The sequence below is a fragment of the Myotis nattereri genome, assembly GCF_964212035.1.
Source record: "Myotis nattereri genome assembly, chromosome: 20".
Taxonomy (NCBI): Eukaryota; Metazoa; Chordata; class Mammalia; order Chiroptera; family Vespertilionidae; genus Myotis; species Myotis nattereri.
The window spans coordinates 9,913,758-9,934,019 of NC_138096.1; the positions used below are offsets into that span (position 1 = coordinate 9,913,758).

At 49.1% G+C, this 20,262-nt stretch overlaps 2 protein-coding genes across 2 annotated transcripts in view; one reads left to right on the forward strand and one right to left on the reverse strand.

Annotated features, from left to right (window-relative positions):
• The window catches only part of USH2A (usherin), a gene marked incomplete at both ends in the record, with an annotated part of 391,806 nt that extends 383,326 nt beyond the window's left edge, over window positions 1–8,480 (forward strand). Inside the window, 7 exons of the mRNA XM_081114388.1 lie at window positions 47–255; window positions 1,303–1,479; window positions 2,154–2,237; window positions 4,602–4,846; window positions 5,777–5,848; window positions 6,457–6,675; window positions 8,391–8,480. Coding sequence (XP_080970514.1) covers window positions 47–255; window positions 1,303–1,479; window positions 2,154–2,237; window positions 4,602–4,846; window positions 5,777–5,848; window positions 6,457–6,675; window positions 8,391–8,480 — 1,096 coding nt within the window. The remainder of the gene's footprint in view (window positions 1–46; window positions 256–1,302; window positions 1,480–2,153; window positions 2,238–4,601; window positions 4,847–5,776; window positions 5,849–6,456; window positions 6,676–8,390) is intronic.
• A 729-nt stretch (window positions 8,481–9,209) lies between these two features.
• The window catches only part of KCTD3 (potassium channel tetramerization domain containing 3), a 31,703-nt gene continuing 20,650 nt past the window's right edge, over window positions 9,210–20,262 (reverse strand). The window contains exons 10-17 of the mRNA XM_081114389.1: window positions 19,789–19,876; window positions 19,557–19,673; window positions 17,797–17,967; window positions 15,627–15,782; window positions 14,618–14,714; window positions 12,733–12,917; window positions 12,526–12,664; window positions 9,210–11,187 (exon numbers count right to left, since the gene is read on the reverse strand). Of these exons, the coding sequence (XP_080970515.1) occupies window positions 10,629–11,187; window positions 12,526–12,664; window positions 12,733–12,917; window positions 14,618–14,714; window positions 15,627–15,782; window positions 17,797–17,967; window positions 19,557–19,673; window positions 19,789–19,876 (1,512 nt within the window). The 3' untranslated portion in view covers window positions 9,210–10,628. The remainder of the gene's footprint in view (window positions 11,188–12,525; window positions 12,665–12,732; window positions 12,918–14,617; window positions 14,715–15,626; window positions 15,783–17,796; window positions 17,968–19,556; window positions 19,674–19,788; window positions 19,877–20,262) is intronic.

The window sequence follows — 20,262 nt, forward strand, 5'->3', positions numbered from 1 at the left end:
CTGATTCCATGCCCGTTTTCTCCTGACGTGTCCGTCCCCCTTCCAGCTACGAGCTCCAGCTGCACAGAGCCTGCCTTCCCCACACAGAGGCTCCCTGCACCCCCAGCCAGACGGAGACGCAGTACAGGGGCCCGGGGCCCAGCGCCAGCCTGGGGGGGCTCCAGCCTTACACCACCTACAGGCTGCGCGTCCTGGCCCACAACCAGGCAGGCAGCACAGCCTCCAAGTGGATCCGCTTCACCACCCAGAGAGAGCGTGAGTAGCAGCGGCCCCACCATAACCAGAGGCAGTTAGAGGGCAGTGGGCGAGGTGCATCATGAGGGCAGGGAAAACCCGTTTTATGAAAGGGTTTGCGTGGAGGTCCCGTTTCATGGGCTGCTACTGAGACGGCAGTGAAGGGGGCTGTTAGAAAGCATGCCTCATCCCCTAGCCGGGTTGCTCAGTGGCTAGAGCATCGGCCCGTGGACTGAAGGGTTCCTGGTTCGATTCCGATCAAGGGCATGTACCTGGGTTACAGGTTTGATTCTTGGCCCTGTCCGAGCACGTGTCTCTCTCACATCGATGTCTCTCTCTGTCTCTCCTCCTCCCTTTCACTCTCTCTAAAAATAAATGAGAAAACAGCCTCGGGTGAGAATTAACAGTAACAAAAAAGCGTGCCTCTTGCACTTAATAACATGGAGATTTTAATGTACCGCGCTCCTGAGTGCTGAGCCGGGCCATGAGTTATTACACTCGCATTGCTGTTTGCAAGGCTCTTTAACACTCTTAGAAAATAAACAAACAGTTCAAGAAAAAGCTTTAAAAATAAATGGGTGCCAATTGGACATAATTCACTATCTAAGCAGTTTGGTGTGTGTGTGTGTGTGTGTGTGTGTATTTCATCTAGTCCTTGGGGCTTTGTAGCAATAAATATTGATTTGCTATGAAAATGGCTATCTACTGTAGTTAATAGTGTTAAGGATCCTTTGCCTGTTAAAAGAGGGGAAAAGCAACAAAAGATGAGCTGCAGGGTTATGTTGGTGAGCAGAACCGTTGTATGTTAATGGTTTTCTTTCATAAAACACTACTCTCCATTGATTTTTTTGGGGGGGGAAGCAGGTGCAGTTTTGCTGAGAAAGCATTGCACACACGTTCCCACTGGTGGTCTTTTCTCCTCCAGCGCCCGTTTTATTAAACACTGAGGGTCATAGAAAGAATTCTGGCAACGCGAAAAGCAATTTATTACTCATATATATATTTTTTAAAGGTACACACACAGTCGGAGGTCATCATTTCGCTAACATCCAGATTTGTTTCCCACAGCCCCTCAGTACCAGGCCCCGTTCTCGGTGACCAGCAACTTGACAGTGGTGTGTGTCAGCTGGGCCGACTCCTTCCTCCTGCACGGCCCGCTGAAGGAGTTCGTGCTGACCGACGGGGGCCGGCGTGTGTACCGTGGCCTGGACACCACCCTCTACATCCCGAGGACTGGGGACCGCAGTGAGTGTCGGGCTTTTATACCTCCGTGTGGAAGGCGCTCGGGTCCCTAGCGTCACGAGATGGTCACTCTGAACCGTGGCCAGCAGGGCCTCAACGGCCACTTCCACTTTGGGTCCCTTCATGAGAACTTACACCTGTAAGTTTTAAAGGAACAGGTACAGACCACATGCAGAACAAGATACACTCTGTGTACCATTCTTTCTCCTCTGATAATTCTTTTTTAATTGTTATTGATTTCAGAGAGGAAGGGAGAGTGATAGAGAGATAGAAACATCAATGATGAGAGAGAAACACTGATGGGCTGCCTCCTGCACACCCCCTACTGGGGGTCAACCCTGCAACCTGACCATGTGCCCGGAGCAGGAATTGAACAGTGACCTCTTGGTCCGTAGATCGACGGTCAATCACTGAGCCACATAGGCCAGACCGTGGTAATTCTTTTACTTTGCTATATAAGCTCTAAACTTCCCTAGTTCTGTTACACACACACTATTAGTGCACTAATTGCAGCTCCATAATTATACAATTACAAATAGGTTTGCGTATTGGGTGAAACCTCACCATTGCCCTGGGATTCTGCTTTCAGACGTTTTCCTGCTGTGATGCATTGTTCTTCTAAGAGTGTGCCCCCTGCTGGTGGGTGTGGATGACCGAGTCCCTTACCTTCTGTCCAGCCTTCCTTTTCCAGGTCACGTGCACCACGGAGGAAGGAAGCGCCAAGACACCTCTGATCCAGTACGACCCCTCCACGGGCCTCGGTAAGCCCTGCCTCGCGTCACGCCTAGGGCACCACCTGCTCCTTTTCCTAAAGAAACATGCGGGTGTTTGCACACATGTGCTGACACGTTACCATAGATGCTCGGAAGGAATTGTGTGAAGGGTCGAAGGAAATCTTCAAAAGTCCTCCTGGAATGGATGTGAGGCAAGGAGTTAGCTAGACTCTTCAGATGCCAGTCGTGGACTTGTAGGCAGAGGTCAGCTTCCCCCTTACGCAGACCCTGCAGGGAAAGAGCTGCGTATGTGCCCTTGTTCCCCGGAGACAGTGATTTGTAGAGAAAGTCACAGGGAGGAGATCAGAGGAAGAGAAAAGGCTCTGGTGCCAATCCATGCTGATCACAGCGGCAATGTTCCAGCTTCCGAACCTAAACCGGTGATTTGGGGAAATTTCTGTCTTGTATCCCCCGTGAAAGATGGCGATCAACCATCAATACCGAGTAATGTAGCCAAAGAGAGAGAATTGCAACATTTTGGAACACCTTTGATTTATTTTTATTTTTAAATGTATATTTTTATTGATTTCAGAGAGGAAATGAGAGGGAGAGAAAGATAGAAACATCAACGATGAGAGAGAAGCATTGATCAGCTGCCTCCTGCACGCCCACTACTGGGGATCGAGCCTGCAACCTGAGCATGTGCCGTTGACTGGAATTGAACTCAGAACCCTTCAGTCTGCAGGCTCTCTATCCACTGAGTCAAACCAGCTAGGGCTGGACCATCTTTTAAATTGAGTTCTACCCACAATCTTTGAATCTAACATCTATGAAACTTGACAATTTCAAAGGGCATGTTAGAGAAGTGCCCAACCTTTTCTGTTAGCAAGGACTTGGACGGATACCCTGTTCTACAGTCCAGTCAGTACTGTCATGTCAGATTTGCATACACACTGGTAGTTGGCTTTTCTCTTAATAAAAATGTCCTATTATTCTGAAACTCAGGTGACCATTCAGATTGTTATCAAGGGTGGTTTTAGTATGTAAAGTAATAAAATTAGTTCATTTTCCCAGATGTTTCACATCTGGATGCCCCGTAAACTTCTGAGAGTACCTAACACAGTTCCCCACATAGTCTGTCTCCTTTCACGGAGCAGCAGTGCCTGGAGCCGACCTCAGCTGGTATATTCAGCAACCCAGTGTCTAAAGTGGGCATTCGGAGGCCCGAGGGACCCCAGAACTCACCCCGGGTGCTCCTCAGGCTCGTGCCTAAGATGAGAACTTGAACCTGGTTTTTCCGTTGGCCCTGTACATTTTTTTTTTCTTAGCAATGGTTCTCAAATTTAAGTGAGCATAAGAGTCACCTCACTGTGCTTGTCTGTTGCATAGTTTCCCGGGCCCCTGGCACAGACTCGGAAGCGGAGGGCCCTGGTACCTGCTCTTTATGTATATGTATATGTATATGTATATGTATATATGTATATATTTTTAAAATTGATATCAGAGAGGAAGGGGTGGGAGATAGAAACATCAGTGATGATAGAGAATCATGGATCGGCTGCCTCCTGCACGCCCCACACTGGGGATTGAGCCCACAACCTGGGCATGTGCCCTGACCAGGAATTGAACCCTGACCTCCTGGTTCATAGGTCAGTGCTCAACCACTGAGCCACACCAGCTGGGCTAGGCACCTGCTCTGTAAGTAAGCCCATCCCAGTGGACCAGGTCCCCACATTGAGCACAGCCACTGATGGGTCGAGTCCCTCAAAATGAAAGGGGACTTTGAAAAGAAAGGTTTCCCCCGATGAGAAGAGGAGCTCTGAGGACTGTGCAAAGTCACAGAAAATTCCGAGATGTATTGTCCGACCAGCGAGAACAGTCAGGTCTCGTTTTCATGATGTAGCTTGTTCGCTGCTGCCGTCCTCTTGCCTGGAGGCAGCCTCCCAGCAGGAAGGCCAGGCCGGGCTCACTTCCCTCCTGCGGCTCCAAGCTCTTTCCTTTCCCAGGCTTCCCTCCGGCAGGCTGCCCTGCATTCCCCGTGTCCTCTCAGGCAAGGGGTCCACTGGGCCCGTCAGATCAACTTCTGGGGCTGCGGCCCTGCGCCACGCAGACAGGCAACCGGACTCTCCGAGGGCACAGCCAAGGTGGCGGTTTGATTGTCATCAAACAACACACATTGGTTCCTAATTAGGGGACTTCTGACCTGTGCTGTGACCCCCTCTTCATCGTAGATGTGCGGGAGCAGAGCCCTGAGGCACAGGGACTCTCGTCGCCACGGAGCTGTCAGAAGTGGACTTCAGGTCACTAAGTCACATCCCTTCGAACTCCCTCCCCATTTCCTGCCCAACACGGGGCAGGAGATGGCAGACCCGCCGCCCAGAATGACCTCCCCTCCTCTCCCCGGTCCTGCAGGCCTGGTGCTGGCCACGCCCGGAGGGAAGAAGGGGTTGGGGAGCAGAGGCACCGAGTTCTACGACGAGCTGTGGTTCATCGCGCTGATGGCCGTCCTGGGCCTGATCTTGCTGGCCATCTTCCTGTCCCTGATTCTGCAGAGGAAGATCCACAAGGAGCCGTTCATCCGGGAGAGGCCGCCCCTGGTTCCTGCGCCGAAGAGGATGTCCCAGCTCGGTGTCTATCCCCCGGGACAGACCCACATGGTTTGTCTGAAGGCCGCCCGCTCCCAGCACCAGACCGGAAGGCTCGCCTTTATAGAGGGACACGTTCCCGGGGCCTCGTGACCGGGACTGGGTGGTAGTTGTGTCTGACTGAGCGTGAGGGCTGGGAGCCTAACTCTAGCCCAGTGGTCGGCAAACTCATTAGTCAAAGAGCCAAATATCAACAGTACAACGATTGAAATTTCATTTGAGAGCCAAATTTTTTATACTTAAACTATATAGGTAAGTACATTGTTATTGTTATTAACTTAATTAGGGTGCTCCGACGGCTTAGGAAGAGCCACACTCAAGGGGCCAAAGAGCCGCATGTGGCTCGTGAGCCAGTTTGCCGACCACTGTTCTAGAGCATTCTTTTTGTTGTTGAATCCTCACCCGAGGATATTTTTTCCATTGATTTTTAGAGAGAGTGGAGGAGACAGAAACATAGATGTGAGAGAGACACATTGATAGGTTGCCTCCCACACAGGGATTGAGCCTACACCCGAGGTACATGCCCTTGATTGGAATCGAACCCGGGACCCTTCAGTCCATGGGCCGGTGCTCTATCCACTGAGCCACACCGGCTAGGGCGAGTTTCAACACTAAAAGGTGGAAACGAGCGAATGGTAGCCTTGTCCGCCTCCCGGGTCTGCTCCTTTCCCCGGGACACAGCAGGGAGCGGTGGGGGAGCCCCTGACCAGGCTGCCATGCCCAAGGAGCAGGCATGCTGGGGACGGGGAAGGGCAGGCTCCCTGGGAGGCCGGTGCTGCGTGGCTGGCGCGGATGCAGCGTGTGCAGGTGTGTGTGTCCCGGGGCATGCGCATCCCAGGATGGCAGTGGGGTGTGAGCGTGCTCGGCTGTCACTGGAGAGGCACCAAGATGGTGCTGTGAAGTGCCGCCAGCGCTGACCGCCGCCTCCCCGTCTGTCCCCAGTTTGACTCCGTGGCTGACGTATCGGACGCGTGCAGCAATGTCACCCTCAAGAGCTATACCATGCACTTCGAGGTAGCTCCCTCCGTGTGCTGCGTGGGTGCATGGCCCCTGGGTGGCGTGTTGACATGAGGGGAACTCAGAGCCCGCCCATGTTTAAGAGCAGCTAGACCTGCCTTTGAGCGCGTTCTGGGGCCTCATCAGGTTCGAGGTCTTCGAGTGCCTTTGTGTTTCCTGATGTTAGTACCAGACCTGTTTTACTTCGGAGGCTGGAGCCTATAAGGGGAAAGAGACGGGATGAGAAGAAAGGGAGGGAGAAGTCCAATCCACCTTTTTTTTTTTTAATCCTCACCCGAAGTTATTTTTTCATTGATTTTTTGGGAGAATGTAAAAGGGAGGGGAAGACAGAAACATCGATGTGAGAAAAACACATCCATTGGCTGCCTCCTGCATGAGCCCCGGCCAGGGCCCGGGCTGGGGAGGAGCCTGCAACTGAGGGACGTGCCCTTGACCAGGATCGAACCTGGGACCCTTGAGTCCGCAGGCTGACGCTCTATCCACGGAGCCACACCAGCCAGGGCCACGCTGCACACTTTAAGTGCAGTACGAACGTGCTCCCTTAGCGGGGCCATGGGAGGGGGCTGCTCGGGGCGTTCCACTGATCACGGAAACTTCCTCTGCAGGGATTGGCCGACACCAAGATCCCGCGGTCTGGGGCCCGCGTGAGCCTCAGGAGCAACCACAGCATCTCTGTCCTCCGGATCCCGAGCCAGAGCCAGCTCAGCCAGGCCTCCCAGGGCTCCCTGCACCGCAGCGTCAGCCAGCTCCTGGACCTGCACGACAAGAAAGTCCTGGTGGACGACGCGCTGTGGGAGACCATCATGGGCCACGACAGCGGCCTGGTGAGTGCGTTCTCCCGGAGCCTTCGCTCTACACCCGAGCGGGATGTCCTCCTGCACCTGCTGAGGGCTGCCTCCCCCTCACCCGGCACAGGGCACCCCTCCGACCCTTCACCCAACAGCTCACTGGTGTCTCTGTGACTGTTGGACGAGCAGGGTAGAAAAGTCGTCTTGTTTTGTTAGCACAAAATAGAGCTCAAAAAATACACTCATGAGTAAGTGAAGAGACATACATGGTCGAAAGGACTGGAAACGTAATTGGCTCTGTTGTTTGCCATGAGCCCCGGTGACTGGAATGAACAAATCCCCAGCTTGTACCGCCCGGCAAACTTCTTCCTTGTGCCGACTCCCTAGGTGTCTGCTGGCGGGTCGGTCCTTGGGGACAGTAGGTAATAAACAGAGCCAGCCAAGGGCTTCGCTCGCACTCCCCTCCAGGCAGAATTCGCCACCGGCATTTCTCCCACCCTCTGCTCCTGCTCTCCCCCGTCCTTCTCCCCAAGTTCTAACTTTTCCTTCACCCCAAGAGCTGCTGGCTTCCTTGAAGCCCTTCTTAACTAAGGAAGACTCTTCAAGCAAGTTCCCAGACTCCAGGTTCCAATCACAGTGACAAGAAACACACAGTGGGCTTATTGGGCATGATGATGTATGATAGGCATTTAAAAATATATATTTTTTGATTTCAGAGAGGAAGGGGGAGAGAAACATCAATGATGAGAATCATTGATCAGCTGCCTCCTGCAAGCCCCCCACTGGGGATCGAGCCCACAACCCTGGCATGTGCCCTGACCAGGAATCAAACCGTGACCTCCTGGTTCATAGGTCGATGCTCAGCCACTGAGCCACGTTGGCTGGGCATGTGATAGGCTTTGTGTGTGTGTGTGCGTGCGTGTGATAGGCTTTTTTAAATCAAGAATTTCCTTGATGTTAACAGGACTAAGTTCCACGGTTCTATCTCAGATCTAGTTTCTAAATGGCAGGAATCATTGTACCAGTCTCATCATGTCAGATGCACATGCACAATGGCCGTTTCAGGTGGTTCAGCGCAGCACAGCGAGGGCTCAGGTGCCGGTGTCCTCGCCCGAGGGCACACAGAGTCCTTTTTTCATGAACTGGGACCTAAGAAACATCCTGTGACTGCAGAGCCATTTTCCACTGTCCCACGAGGGGCCATTTGTGCCTGCTGTCCAGGGCTAGGAGCAGGCAGCATGCCCAGCAGTGCCGGACTGCTCCGGAGATGCCAGTAGGTGGCGCATTAACTTTCCTTAGGATTGATATTCCTGAACCTACTCAATACACAAAGGCAGTGGGAGTGGGGAGCAGGGAGCCATACAGCTTGTGTTCCGGCTCTTCCGCTGCATTTTGAACTAAATCTCAAATGAGTGTGTGTATACACACACACACACACACACACACATAAAGGCTGCGTAAGTACTCCATCTTTAAAATGTTCTTACTTGCCCACCCCTCTTTTATATATTGGCTCCGCTTTGCTGACCAGAACACAGGCTTAGAAAGATGGTGTGGCACAATGCGCTCCTCCATGACACATACTTTGGCTTAGTGTGTCGCTCACCTGTGCGTGTGACCCGATGCTTCCCGTGAGTCTAAGGCAAGGAGGGCTCCAGCCTCACCTCAGTGGAGCGCAGGGGATTGGAACTGCCGCTGGGGGGCGGGCGCTGCGACGGCGAGCCTCCCCTAACGAGACGGCTTCTTTCCAGTACCTGGACGAGGAGGACCTGATGAACGCCATCAAGGGCTTCAGCTCCGTGACCAAGGAGCACACCACCTTCACCGACACCCACCTGTAGGGCCGCCGCCTGCAAACCGTGAGTGAGCCTGGGCGTGGCTGCACGCCCCGTTCCCGCGCCGTCTCCCCCACACAGCAGAGGCAGAGCCGCTGCTCGTTCTCTGTCATCCTTGAACGACAGGAGGACGGTCCCCCTAGCAGAGGTCGTTGTTCTGGTGTCTGAAACAAAGGGTGCTGAGCACACGAAAACTCTTTGTGAGGAAGCTGAAAACTACACTTTGACCTGGCCCTGGCCCTGGCCGAGAGACCACAGGTAAAGCCATCAGTGGGCGCAGGGCTGTTACCAGTGAAGAGAAGTCAGTCTCGGGCCAAAGTGATTCCGAGAGCATGTCCCTGCGGGTCCCACGACCCTGTAAGGAACAGCCGTTCCAATGGTCACGGCCGCAGAACCAACCCCGATGTCAGCCCAGCCGGGTCATTCAGAGGCCACACCCTTGGGGATGGGTTTGTACTCGGTTACACTGTTCAGGGACATTCCCGACCTGCCCCAGCATCACAGTTAGGGTCTGTTCCCAGCGGCCTTTCACTCTTGCAAAAGGCTGTTAAGTACTCAGCTTTTTACGTTTTCTCACTTTCCCACCCAACTTTTATGTGACTGACGAGAAAGATGGGACAGGTAATTACAGCCCTTAGTAACACCCATCTTGTGCCTCACTGGCCACGTAAGTTACTTTCATACACATGTAGGTACACTTTAAACAGCTGTTCCTAAAACAACTGAAAACACAGGTAGTCTTCATCATTTTTATTTGACTTGATAAATAAATACAGGAGAACGGTTGTGAAACCACTGGCAATATGGTAAACTTTAAAGCATTTATTCAATTTTACTCACTTATTTCCTGGAATGAGAATATATACATTTTTCACCAATAAATGCTTAATGCTTCACAATTACCCTATTTGCAGATACTTGAAAGTCATTCCAATCACATGGAAAAAAAAATACAAAAAATTATCTTTTATTCTTACAATTTAAAATATATTCAAAATAACATTTTTTGCAGCAGCCCAAACCTTTGATAAAATTTCAGAGCTGGAGTCTCCTGAGCATCTATAGCCGCAAACCTCGCATATCAACTCTGGTCGCCCAATGTTAAAATCAGACTTGTTAGTGACATCTCTGGGTTTGTAAAGAAAATGATGGTAACTGAAATTCGTAAATATTCCAGCGCATATGGAAGAAAGGGGGATGGTTCTGTTTGGGACGTGTGGCAATTAACTGATTAACAAAGTAGCCACGTTCTGATTTAATCGTTGGGATTATTAACACGGTGGCTCCTACACGAGGCAGACTCGCGCTTGGTAGTGGGCGCTTGTAGCTTTGTCCTTATCATTCCATCTGTTCAAACACGGACAACTGCTCCCACGTGAAAGAAAGTTGACGTGGACTTTGGGCATTTACCATTGGTGACGCGTGCTAAGGTCTAAGACCTACACTTACAAGTACCCTCAGCGACTCTGCCACCAGGGCAGCCTGGTGTTCAGCATCAATAGTGTTTTGAATGACACGGTGTTTCTCCACAAACAGCACCTCATTGAGTGTCGGTAAACACTGTGCAATCACAATTAGGTTGAGCGACTAAGCTCCACGGAGAGAAGGCGAGTGACTGACGATAACCTTGCAAGGCAGCCCCAGGCATAACCTACATGAGGCATGTGGTCGGTTGGTTCCCATACTCTCAGGGGTGCTCACCTATACAGTGCCATCTGGTTAAGGTGGGGTGGTTCCTACACGTATTTCTGAGCTCCTTGGACTAGCTTTACAAATGATCAATTGAACGTGCTTGTAAACCTAAAAATAATCTTCAAAAAGGTTATAAGAGCTCTAGTTTTTTTCTCTTTATCCATCTCATTCTGTGAAAAAGATGTTTTTGTCAAGTTTTGGTGTAGAAGCTAGTGTACTGGATCCAGGAGTTGGACTTCCATCTAAAGCAGGGGTGGGGAATGTCCGGCCCACAGGCTGCACAAGGCCCTGCCTGGGCATGGGTGGCGAGGCCGTTACATGTTCGACCACATGCAGCAGGCTCATGTTGAAGCTGGTAATTCGTATGGCCCGCGCGTAATGTCAAATGGCCAAAGGGCCCTTGGCAGGAAAAGGTTCCCCACCCCTGCTCTGAATGAACAACACCCTACCTGCCGGGTGAGCTCACAGGCTGTACTCCTGCCCCGAGGAGTCGCTCTTCTTGTGCCGAGGGGACGGCGTGGTCTTGGTGGGCGAGGGGGACGCAGGCCCGGGCGAGTCGGTGCCGCCATCGGAGGTGCTGGGCGAAGAGGCCAGGTGGGGCCCTTTCTTCCTGCCCAGGAGCCCTCCTCCGTCGAACCCGCCTCTCTTGCGGAGCTCCCCTTTGTCACCGTCATCCTCGGGCGCCCTCTTCTTGGGTTCCGGGGCAGCGTCGGCTGCTCTGTGCGCTTCCGACCCACCGTCGGACTCCCGCGCGCTTCTCGTTTCGGCTCCAGGAGCCTTGCTCTCGGGCCCAGCACAGTCCCCCGCCGCCCGCTTCACCTCCGCCTGGATGGGGCCCGAGGTGGCGTCTTCAGGCACGGCGCGCTCCAGGTTTCTGTTCAGGTTGAGGGTCTGGAAGTCGCGGTAGCTGTGGAAGCTCTCAGTCCTCCGCGCCCGGGCTAACAGCGGGCTCTCCCGGTACGGCCGCACGGAGCCGTACGTGGCTGCCTCCTGGACGGTCTCCTGGTGCTGCAGCTGGAGGCTGGAACAGGTTTAGAAACCACAGGTCAGAGCTTGCTGAGATTCTTCAGGGGCACGTCTCAGGAATTAAACCACAGTGTACGCACGTGACATAAATATGTAAAGACACTACCTTCTTGTTCTTATTTCTGTATATAAATATACATTTAAGTACTTTATAAAATTGCATGTGTATAAACTACCCATGCAAATATCCCGGATGTAGTCAGTGAAGCGGGATTCTGTTTTCAATTACAGTGGCATAAAGTATGTATTAGTCCAGGTGTACAACAGTGATCAGACCTTTATGTGATGTACACAGTGATACCCCGTAAGTCTAGGACCCATCCGACACAAGGTTATTACAGTATTGACTGTACAGTGGAACCTCGTTTCTCGAACAATTCGCTTCTCACCCTGACAGCCCTTCCATGCTGACGCCTGTAGGATCAGCCTCGCCTCCCTCAGGTGATTAAGGAGAGAACACACAAATACACATTTTAGCAGTTTCCCTCGGCTAAAATCTCAGAATATTGTGCTGTGAATATTTGTGTTTTGCTTTCGTTGCTGCTTATAATTGTTAAGTTTTCATGTCCTTTTAAACGTGTTTGTGTATAGATTACACAGCTAATTAGCCAGGTACTATATAGAAGAAAGGTTAAAACAGGAATCATTGGGGGGTTGAATCGATTATTTCTAATAGGAAGGAATGATTCGCTTTTCCAACAGCCCCCAGCACAAACCAAGCTCGAGAAACGAGGTCCCACTGCATTCCCTACGCTGTACCTCATGCCCTCGTGACTGTTCCTGTAACCCCAGCTAAGTTTCTGGATGGAAAGCTGAGAAAAGCTGGGGAAAGGGCTTTAAAACGACGGTAGAACCCACGTAATTCAGTATCGGGCCTTCAGTTTAGATTTGGATTTTTTAAAATACATTTACTAAAAAGATATAATATGCCATTGTCTTAAAAGTACACGATGCATGCAAATTCCGAATCGTTATGCTGTTCACCAGCAACTACTGTAGTGCTTGCTGTATGTCAATGACACCTCAGGAGAACAAACTGCACAATGTCAAGATCAGGAACAAAAATGCCACATACTATCCAAGGTCACAGATGATGACTTTCTGATTTCCTTTGAATGATTCTCAATCACAAAACAGGCACCCCAATGAGCAGAAATTCACAAAATAAGGTAAAGGGTAAAAATGTCTTCCTATGCAAAGAACCAGATGCATGCAGTGGAGACCTTTAGTGAGAAAAGTGTTTTTGAACTGAACAGCAACGTAAAGTGTGACTTTGCAATGTCACTAAAAACCGGCTTTTATGAACGAGTTTCCCCAGAGCAGCCCCGCCCACCTGGAGCTGGCCTCGCGGAGGCGGCTGTGCTGCACCACCGAGGCGGCCGGGCTGATGCTGGGCGTGGCGCAGCGGGAGGTGCTCAGGTCGCACTGGTCCAGCAGCTTCAGCAGCTCCTCCTCGGTCGGGCCGCCTGCATCTGAGGAAGCACAGGACTGGTTACCCCGCTGCCTGCGCCCCCCGTACCCGGGTCTCCCCGACACCTACCCTTGTCCTCGCTCTTGCTGACCATGTCCATGGCGGTGGTCAGGTCCCACATCTGAATGCTGCCGTTGGTGTGGCCGGTGAACAGGTAGCGCCGGGGCCGGGAGCCCATCCTGCTGGAGCCCTCGCACTCCCGCACGGTGAAGGCGGAGATGGTCGTGCAGTCCACGGCCTGGATCTCACATATTCTGTAAGCGACGGCGCACAGTCGTAAACCACGGGACAGACAGCATTGCAGATAAAGCAATTCCAAAATCTGAATTAGAGTCAGAGGTGAATACACCACGTACATAAACAGCTGTAAAGGGGTCAAGGCAAGTCACAGGAATCAAAGTTAAACTTTGTTTCTTTGAGTCTCATGAAAAGGTTCTTATAAAATAATGTAGTAAAAGTCATCGAAACCAGGCAAATAATTTAAGTCAAAGAGCCTTGGTAAGACATGAGCAGTTCTTTCAAAGTAGTTATAGACATTCACTAGAAAAGATGTTGGAAGTCATTTAAGATTCATGTGTAAATTATAAACAACTAAAACCAGAGGACACGTTCAGCGGTGGCAGAGGCCTGCGAGCACCCTCCATTAGGGTGATACTCTGACCTCTCGGAGCCTGAGCTGTCTGTAAGCAGAAGGCTTCGCATTAGCTGCTTAAGGGGCTGCTGTTCTATTTCTGCTTATTTTTATAAATGTAGCTTTTCCTCTGGAATCAAAGTTGACAGGTATAAACTAACTGTAGTTGGTACAACACATTGCTACTGTGTGAGCTAAAGAGAGGAGGGAGGCCGAAACCGGTTTGGCTCAGTGGATAGAGCGTCGGCCTGCAGACTGAAAGGTCCCAGGTTCGATTCCGGTCAAGGGCATGTACCTGGGTTGCGGGCACATCTGCAGTGGGGGATGTGCAGGAGGCAGCTGATCGATGTTTCTCTCTCATCGATGTTTCTGACTATCTCTCTCCCTTCCTCTCTGTAAAAAATCAATAAAGTATATTAAGAAAAAAAAAAGAGAGGAGGGAGGAGGTTAGACCTGAACAAGGAGATGAAATACTACGTTGTCAGAGGTTGTTACAACAGCAGTTTTAATAAACATTTGGCAGCTTCTTCAAACATGCACAGAACACTGAGTGATTTATAACATTTCTCAAGGTAATAATTTTGTCTTTACCTTATAGGCTTTAGTACATAAAATTTTCCAGAATCAACTCATGCAATGAACTTCGATAAAAAACTTATCATCTCAGATTTTATTAAAATAGTAAGAAATTAGAAATATGCTGAAGGATAACTGAGAAATTATTAAAAGCAGAGTAACATTAATATGAGTATCCATAACTTTCTTAAGTACTAATAGGAATTTTGATATGCAAAAAAAATGTTATGTCTTTAAAGAAGAGAAATGTTATAACTCCATGTGTCTGAGGCAATAACATTTTAAAACAGCCAAACGGACAAGGAAGAGGAAGCTAACTTCTCCTCGGCATCTACACTGGTTAGGGCTCCACCGGGGAGGTCGTGGTTTTTACTCATTTGATCCTATGCCGTCTACAAGGTGGGGACCTTCTTTTATAAAGAAACGGGGGCTCAGAGAAACAAAGCAACTGAGGGTGAATGTCAGCGGCTGGTGAGAGGAAGCGCCAGACCCGCGTTCGGGTCAGCTGCCCGCCCTCCCACTCCTGTTTGCTCTGCCGTCACTGGTCCTTCCTGACTGTCCAGCATCAGGAAACCTGACGTGAATCCTAGAGAACAAGCACTCGATATCCTGCCCTGACTCCACGCTGAAGCAAGGCCAGGGAGTGGGCAGACTCCTCTCGGCAGTGTGTGTGCCTGCACGCTCATCAGCGACTCAACACTGTTGTCTGAGGAGGAGTCCTGAGCAGGGCCCGGCCCGAAGCCTTACCTCTTCCCAGTGGAGGAGAGCCTGACGAACAGCTTGTTGGTGATGGGGACCACTTTCTGGATGAACACCTGCTGATCATCTCGCTCACCAAAGGGCCCTTGATCAGACGATGCCAAAAGAAGGGCAAGTTTAAATGGTTTCATTTAACATTAATGCTGGGGGAAAAGGATTTTTCACGCCTGTCAATGTGGCCTCGCATTCCACGTCAAACAGACAAAATGCAATGATGCGAGGACTTCAACTTGCATTAAAACATTTTTAAGAAAAGCATGCTTCAAAACTGTTTGTTGTGCAGCGAGGCTGTTAAAGCTGAAGGCAGGAATGAGCTTAGGGGTGTCCATGGTCAGTGCCCGTGGGAACCCGGGAACGCGTAAGCTCCACCTTCACTCACCGCCTTTGAGAATGTGCTCAGGTGCTTTTATGTACTGACCTTTTTTTGGGGGTGGGGGGTGGGGGTGGAGGGAGCCAACATGCAAAAATCTTAAAGTGCAACCCCATTAAATAGAATTTAATGAATCAGAAGCCTGTTGGACCCTGCAAAGTTTTCTTATCTAATTAAGGAAAAGATTCAATTATTTTTACTTGGTTGTACTTGGCAAGGCAAATCACTGACTCATCCATTTTAGAAAGATTCTTAGCATAAAGAAAGTGTTTTCATAAAAAACTTAAATGTAATATTTTAATAATTCTCTTACCCCGTCATACTCAGTATCTAAAATAACAAAGTATTATTCACAAAAGTATATGATGTACACAATATAATTCACACATTACCTTATGTGAATCATACCTAATGAGATGAACAATTACATCTTCATTAAAGAAATAAAGTGCTCCAATTCGCGTAACCATCATGGCTTTTAATTATAAACAAAAATGGTTAGCCTTTGGAGACTGTACTAAATTTGTTTTAAATGGATTTCATAATTTAAATCTCACTTCCAGGTTCCTACTGCTGTTCACACACTCTGCCCCGGCCACACGGGATGGGAAAGCCGACAGCGCTCACCGATGTCGTTCCCAGAGGAGTAGCTGCCGGGACTCTCCGTCTCCTCCAGAGACAGGATCTTGAACGAGGCGAGAGGGGTGGAGCCGGGCTGAGTCGAGATCATGCCTCTGAAGCGTGTCACCGTCCACGTGCGGACGTGATTGTTGTCTGCACAGACTAGGAGGGAGGGACACCGAGGAGCTAGTGAACACGGATCTGTAAGCGCACCAGCAAACACTTCCACAAACACTCACTTTTCACTGTGATCACCACTGAATAGATCACAGCACATCTTTTGGAGTGGCAAATGGCATGTTTATCTTAAAATTATACTTAATATGGTTTTCCTTCTGCACGTGTAAGGTATGTAAGTACATCTATGGACCCTCATAAAAGTAGCCTATGGAGTAGAAAAGGGTAAAGAAAAGTATTTGTAAGAGAAAAGATAGTAAACAAGTTGCCTAGTTTGTTTTTTAAACCACAGAAACTTTCTCCTTATGTTACTCAGATATTAAACAACCTAGACCAGGAGCAACTGAAAACGTATCATCACAAATGACATTTGTCAGAAGCTATTAGGAACCCACTGATTGTTATATGAGGAAAATTAAGATTCCCTATAAAGCTGAGAACTATTTTTATATCAAGGAAGAGTATGTATTTTAAAAATATACTCTAACTTCATTTACTTTTTCATATAAATATTAAGTGGGCATATATTGAGATAATCCTAACAAGTAGCCTCTTTTTTTCCCCTTTGGTCTGAACACATAATGATACTTTTTGGCTTATATTTTTAAATTACTGTAAATTTTGTGGCATACCTTAATAAAAATGTATACTAATTTGACATGATTTCAGAAACTTGTTATTACCAAAAACTTGTTATTACCAATAAGTTATGAATTCATCAGTAAATACTAGGAAAACATCTGAAATTAACTGTAGATATACAACGGTTTTTACTGGAAAAATGCCATAGTTGCACATTTTAAAACAAAACTTTAGAAAGAAATTTAATTTTGGCTAATTGCAATAGGAATAAAAAATGTACAAATGTTACTTAGGTAACAAAACTCTCAATTCTCAGAATACCAGCTTTCTGTTAAAAAGACATTTAGTTCTAGGCTGTTTATTCAGCTTCATGGGTAATAATATCTTGATTTCACTATTAACCCAAGGATTTAGAAAAATTTAAACATCTGTAAAATTATGGCAAATTTTGTTATTTGGTTCAAATGAGCAACTATGGCAATTTTGTTAAAAACTTCATACTATTAAGACATGAAAACAAACACTATGGCAGCAGTTCTCAACCTGTGGGTCCCAACCCCTTTGGGGGTCGAACGACCCTTTCACAGGGGTCGCCTAAGGCCATCGGAAAACACATCTATAATGACATCTTGTTTTTGTGATGAATCACTATGCTTTAATGATGTTCAATTTGTAACAATGAAATTGGGGGTCACCACAACATGAGGAACTGTATTAAAGGGTCGCGGCATTAGGAAGGTTGAGAACCACCGCGCTACGGGAAAAAGAATGTTATTACATTTATACCAGTATATACATATTTTTTACACTTATATTGATGTCCACCAGGTGGCAGAATAACACAACTGAGCACTGCATGCATAAAGTACTCCAGATTTGTGGCTAAGGTGGACATTTTTCTTGACAAATTTACTTAAATTTTAAACTGACATGAAATAGTGGATATTAAAATGCAAGTTTTACTATGCAGTTCTTTGGCACATGCTACAATATCACCTCCATCAAAATAAGAGCAGTTACCCCTGAGATTTCTAAGCACTGTCTTTCTCACAGGGTCAAACGGCCCGACCCTCTGCCTCCCTCCTGTAGGGGTTTGCAGTCGGCTCTGCTGCAAAAGCTAGTTCTTCACACAGGAGGTGCCGACTCGGGGAGGGGACACGTGGGCTTGGTTTCGGATCTGGCTGCGGCCCAGGCCCCGCAGACTTCTCATCGAGTGCAGTGACGCAAGTACTTCCACTTGCATTAAAAATGTTTAAAGAAATACCTATTTGTAAAAAACGGTATTTTGTACTGAAGGCAAAAATATGCCTAGGAATGTGCACGAGGCTGTTTTGCTGGTCTTCGGGTTTGTGAAACTAGGAAATCCCCAGGCACGGTTCCACAGCGGCCTCCTCTCCAGCAGGGACCCTCCCCTTACCCGACACGAGGTGCTTCTCGGACAGCATGATCTTGGTCACGGGGCTGCGGTGCACGGTGAAGGTCTGGAAGAGCTGCGGGCCCGACCCCACCGTCTCGGGGTGCTGCACGATCACCCGCACTGCCCCAGAGCTGGTACCATAGGCGATCTCAATCCAGTTCCCACTGACACCTGGGGCACAGGGGAGGGAGGGGGACATCAGGCCACAATAAACCATGAAGGAAGCTGCCCTCGCAATGCTCCCCTGCCAGTGGGGCAGAGCTGACCCAGTGCCCCACCAGCCCCATCGGCCCAGCTCAGGAACCGGGACCCTCCCCTTCACTGTGTCGGATTCTCATAGCAGCTCTCTCACACGGATCATCTACTCCCGTCTACCCACCTCTACTCCTCGACAGAAGCCTAATCACCTTTTTATCCAGGTCACCCTAGAGTGCCCGAGACCTCATAGGAATTCTTTAAACATTTATTGAGCAACACGTCGGATGCAAAGCCACAGTCTGTGTTCCTTCTAGCCCAGCATGACCATCTCTTGTACTCTGCTGCAATACAGAATCTTCCTGGAGGAGTCGAGTGGTGAACTAGTATATCCTATTTTACAGTTTCAAAACCCTTCGCCCTGGAACACCCCCCCCCCCCACTTGGTTACCTCACACTCACCGCGCTGTCTCTAACCCTGCCCAGCTCCTCCCATCAGGCCATCTGTGGCTCTGTTTCTACACAAGTGCCCAGGCCCCACCCAGGGTTAAGGACGGACGGGGTTCAGTGGCCTGTCCTCTTCAAGAGCTTCAGACAGGGAGCCTCTGACTCTACCAGCTCCTGGCCTGGTTCGCCTCAAAGCCTGGAGGCCCTGGAAAGCACTTCTGGCCTGTAGGCGGCTCCTGCCTCTGCAGAAGCAGCGTGGCCTCTAATTCAGACAAAGGAACTGCCGCTCACTCTGCAGAGGGCAAGCTTGCTGTGAAGGGCTGAGCCGCAGAGATTCTAACCTGTGCACCCACCTGTCCATCCAGCCACAGAGGAGCCAGAGACGGCCGGGGAAGCATTACTGAAGAGCGCCTGGCCTGGTTCGCTGAGCCCAATACAGTTAAAATCTCACCTCAGTTTCAATCCAAACCCCCTGGTGCACTAGAACATTGTTTTTTTTCGGACTAAAGAATTATTTCCTTTAGTGAATTACATAAAATGACATTTTATCAGTAACATTCACACCTATCGATATTATTGTGCACATTTCTTAAAATTCCTTTAGGAAATTTAATAAATTTCCTAAAATTCCTTTCATTACTGATAATTTATTAAGTTCCCATGTATGTTTACTGTTCACCCCAGAATATAAAAACTTTGTAATTTACAGAACTTAATTGCATTGCAAAGGCCTTTGAAAGGCAATGGAAGTTATAGACACTGAACTTCCAAGTAAAATGTCTTTCCAGAACTTAAATTTGCAATCTGCAAAGGAAATAAGCTCATCTCTGTCCAATAAAGATGAGCAGTCTAAGAGCTTTTGTCTCTGGTTAAAAAATATAAAGCCTCCTAATTTCAAAACAAAATCAGCTGCTGCAAATAGGAAGGTGAATGTGTCAATATTTTGGTAATTTGGGTTGATGCTGGAGGAGGAGGCCAGTTCGATGTCACCCCCCCGCTGCTGCCCATCTCTGGGCCATGCCTGACTTCCACATGAAAGCAAGTGCAATCTTCCTGCAGACGGGGATAGTCCCAGCGCTGCAGCGGGGCAAGAACGCAGGGCGCCTGCGGGCACTGACTTGTTTTGGGGGTGAGGTAAACGCTCAGCGCCGTGATGGCGTCATTGGAAGGGTCGTGATAGAGTTCAGTCACGAGGAGGTCGTTGTCTTTCATCCGCAAAGGGAACTTCTGCATGTCTGAAACAGAAACGCTCAGGTCATGTCGAAACCAATAGTGCGTTTATTTAACACTAAAGGAGGTGACGTGTTCTTGTCGTTTAAGAGCCCTGGGAAGCAGGGCGTGCTCACTCACCGATGTAATAGATGGACCCGTTGTTACACCCGAGCAGGAGGAACGACCCCGCGGTGTCATAGCTGGTTATGGGGACGACATCTTGAACCTGATGTGGCGAGATTGTCATCAGATGTCAGATATTAATTACAATTTATTTTCTGCTCCATTTTCTCAAAATTCTTAATAAAAAACACCAATATTCACTGTAGGTGGGGCTTAGAAATGGGCATTCTGTACGTACACACATGCACGCACGCACACACACCGAATGGTGAAGAACCACGTATGTGATTCCCTTTAAAGCTTTTAAAAATGGGAATTTCCACAGGGGCACGTTCCTATCAGAATTTAGGAGGATTCTCTCTTTCTGCACATGATTCTGAGACCGCAGCACTCTGAGGACCGGAGGGCCAGGTCTGAGCAGGGCACACAGCGATCAGGCCTGCTCAGTCACCTAGCGAGGGCAGCCTGAGACCAGAGCACAGATCAAGC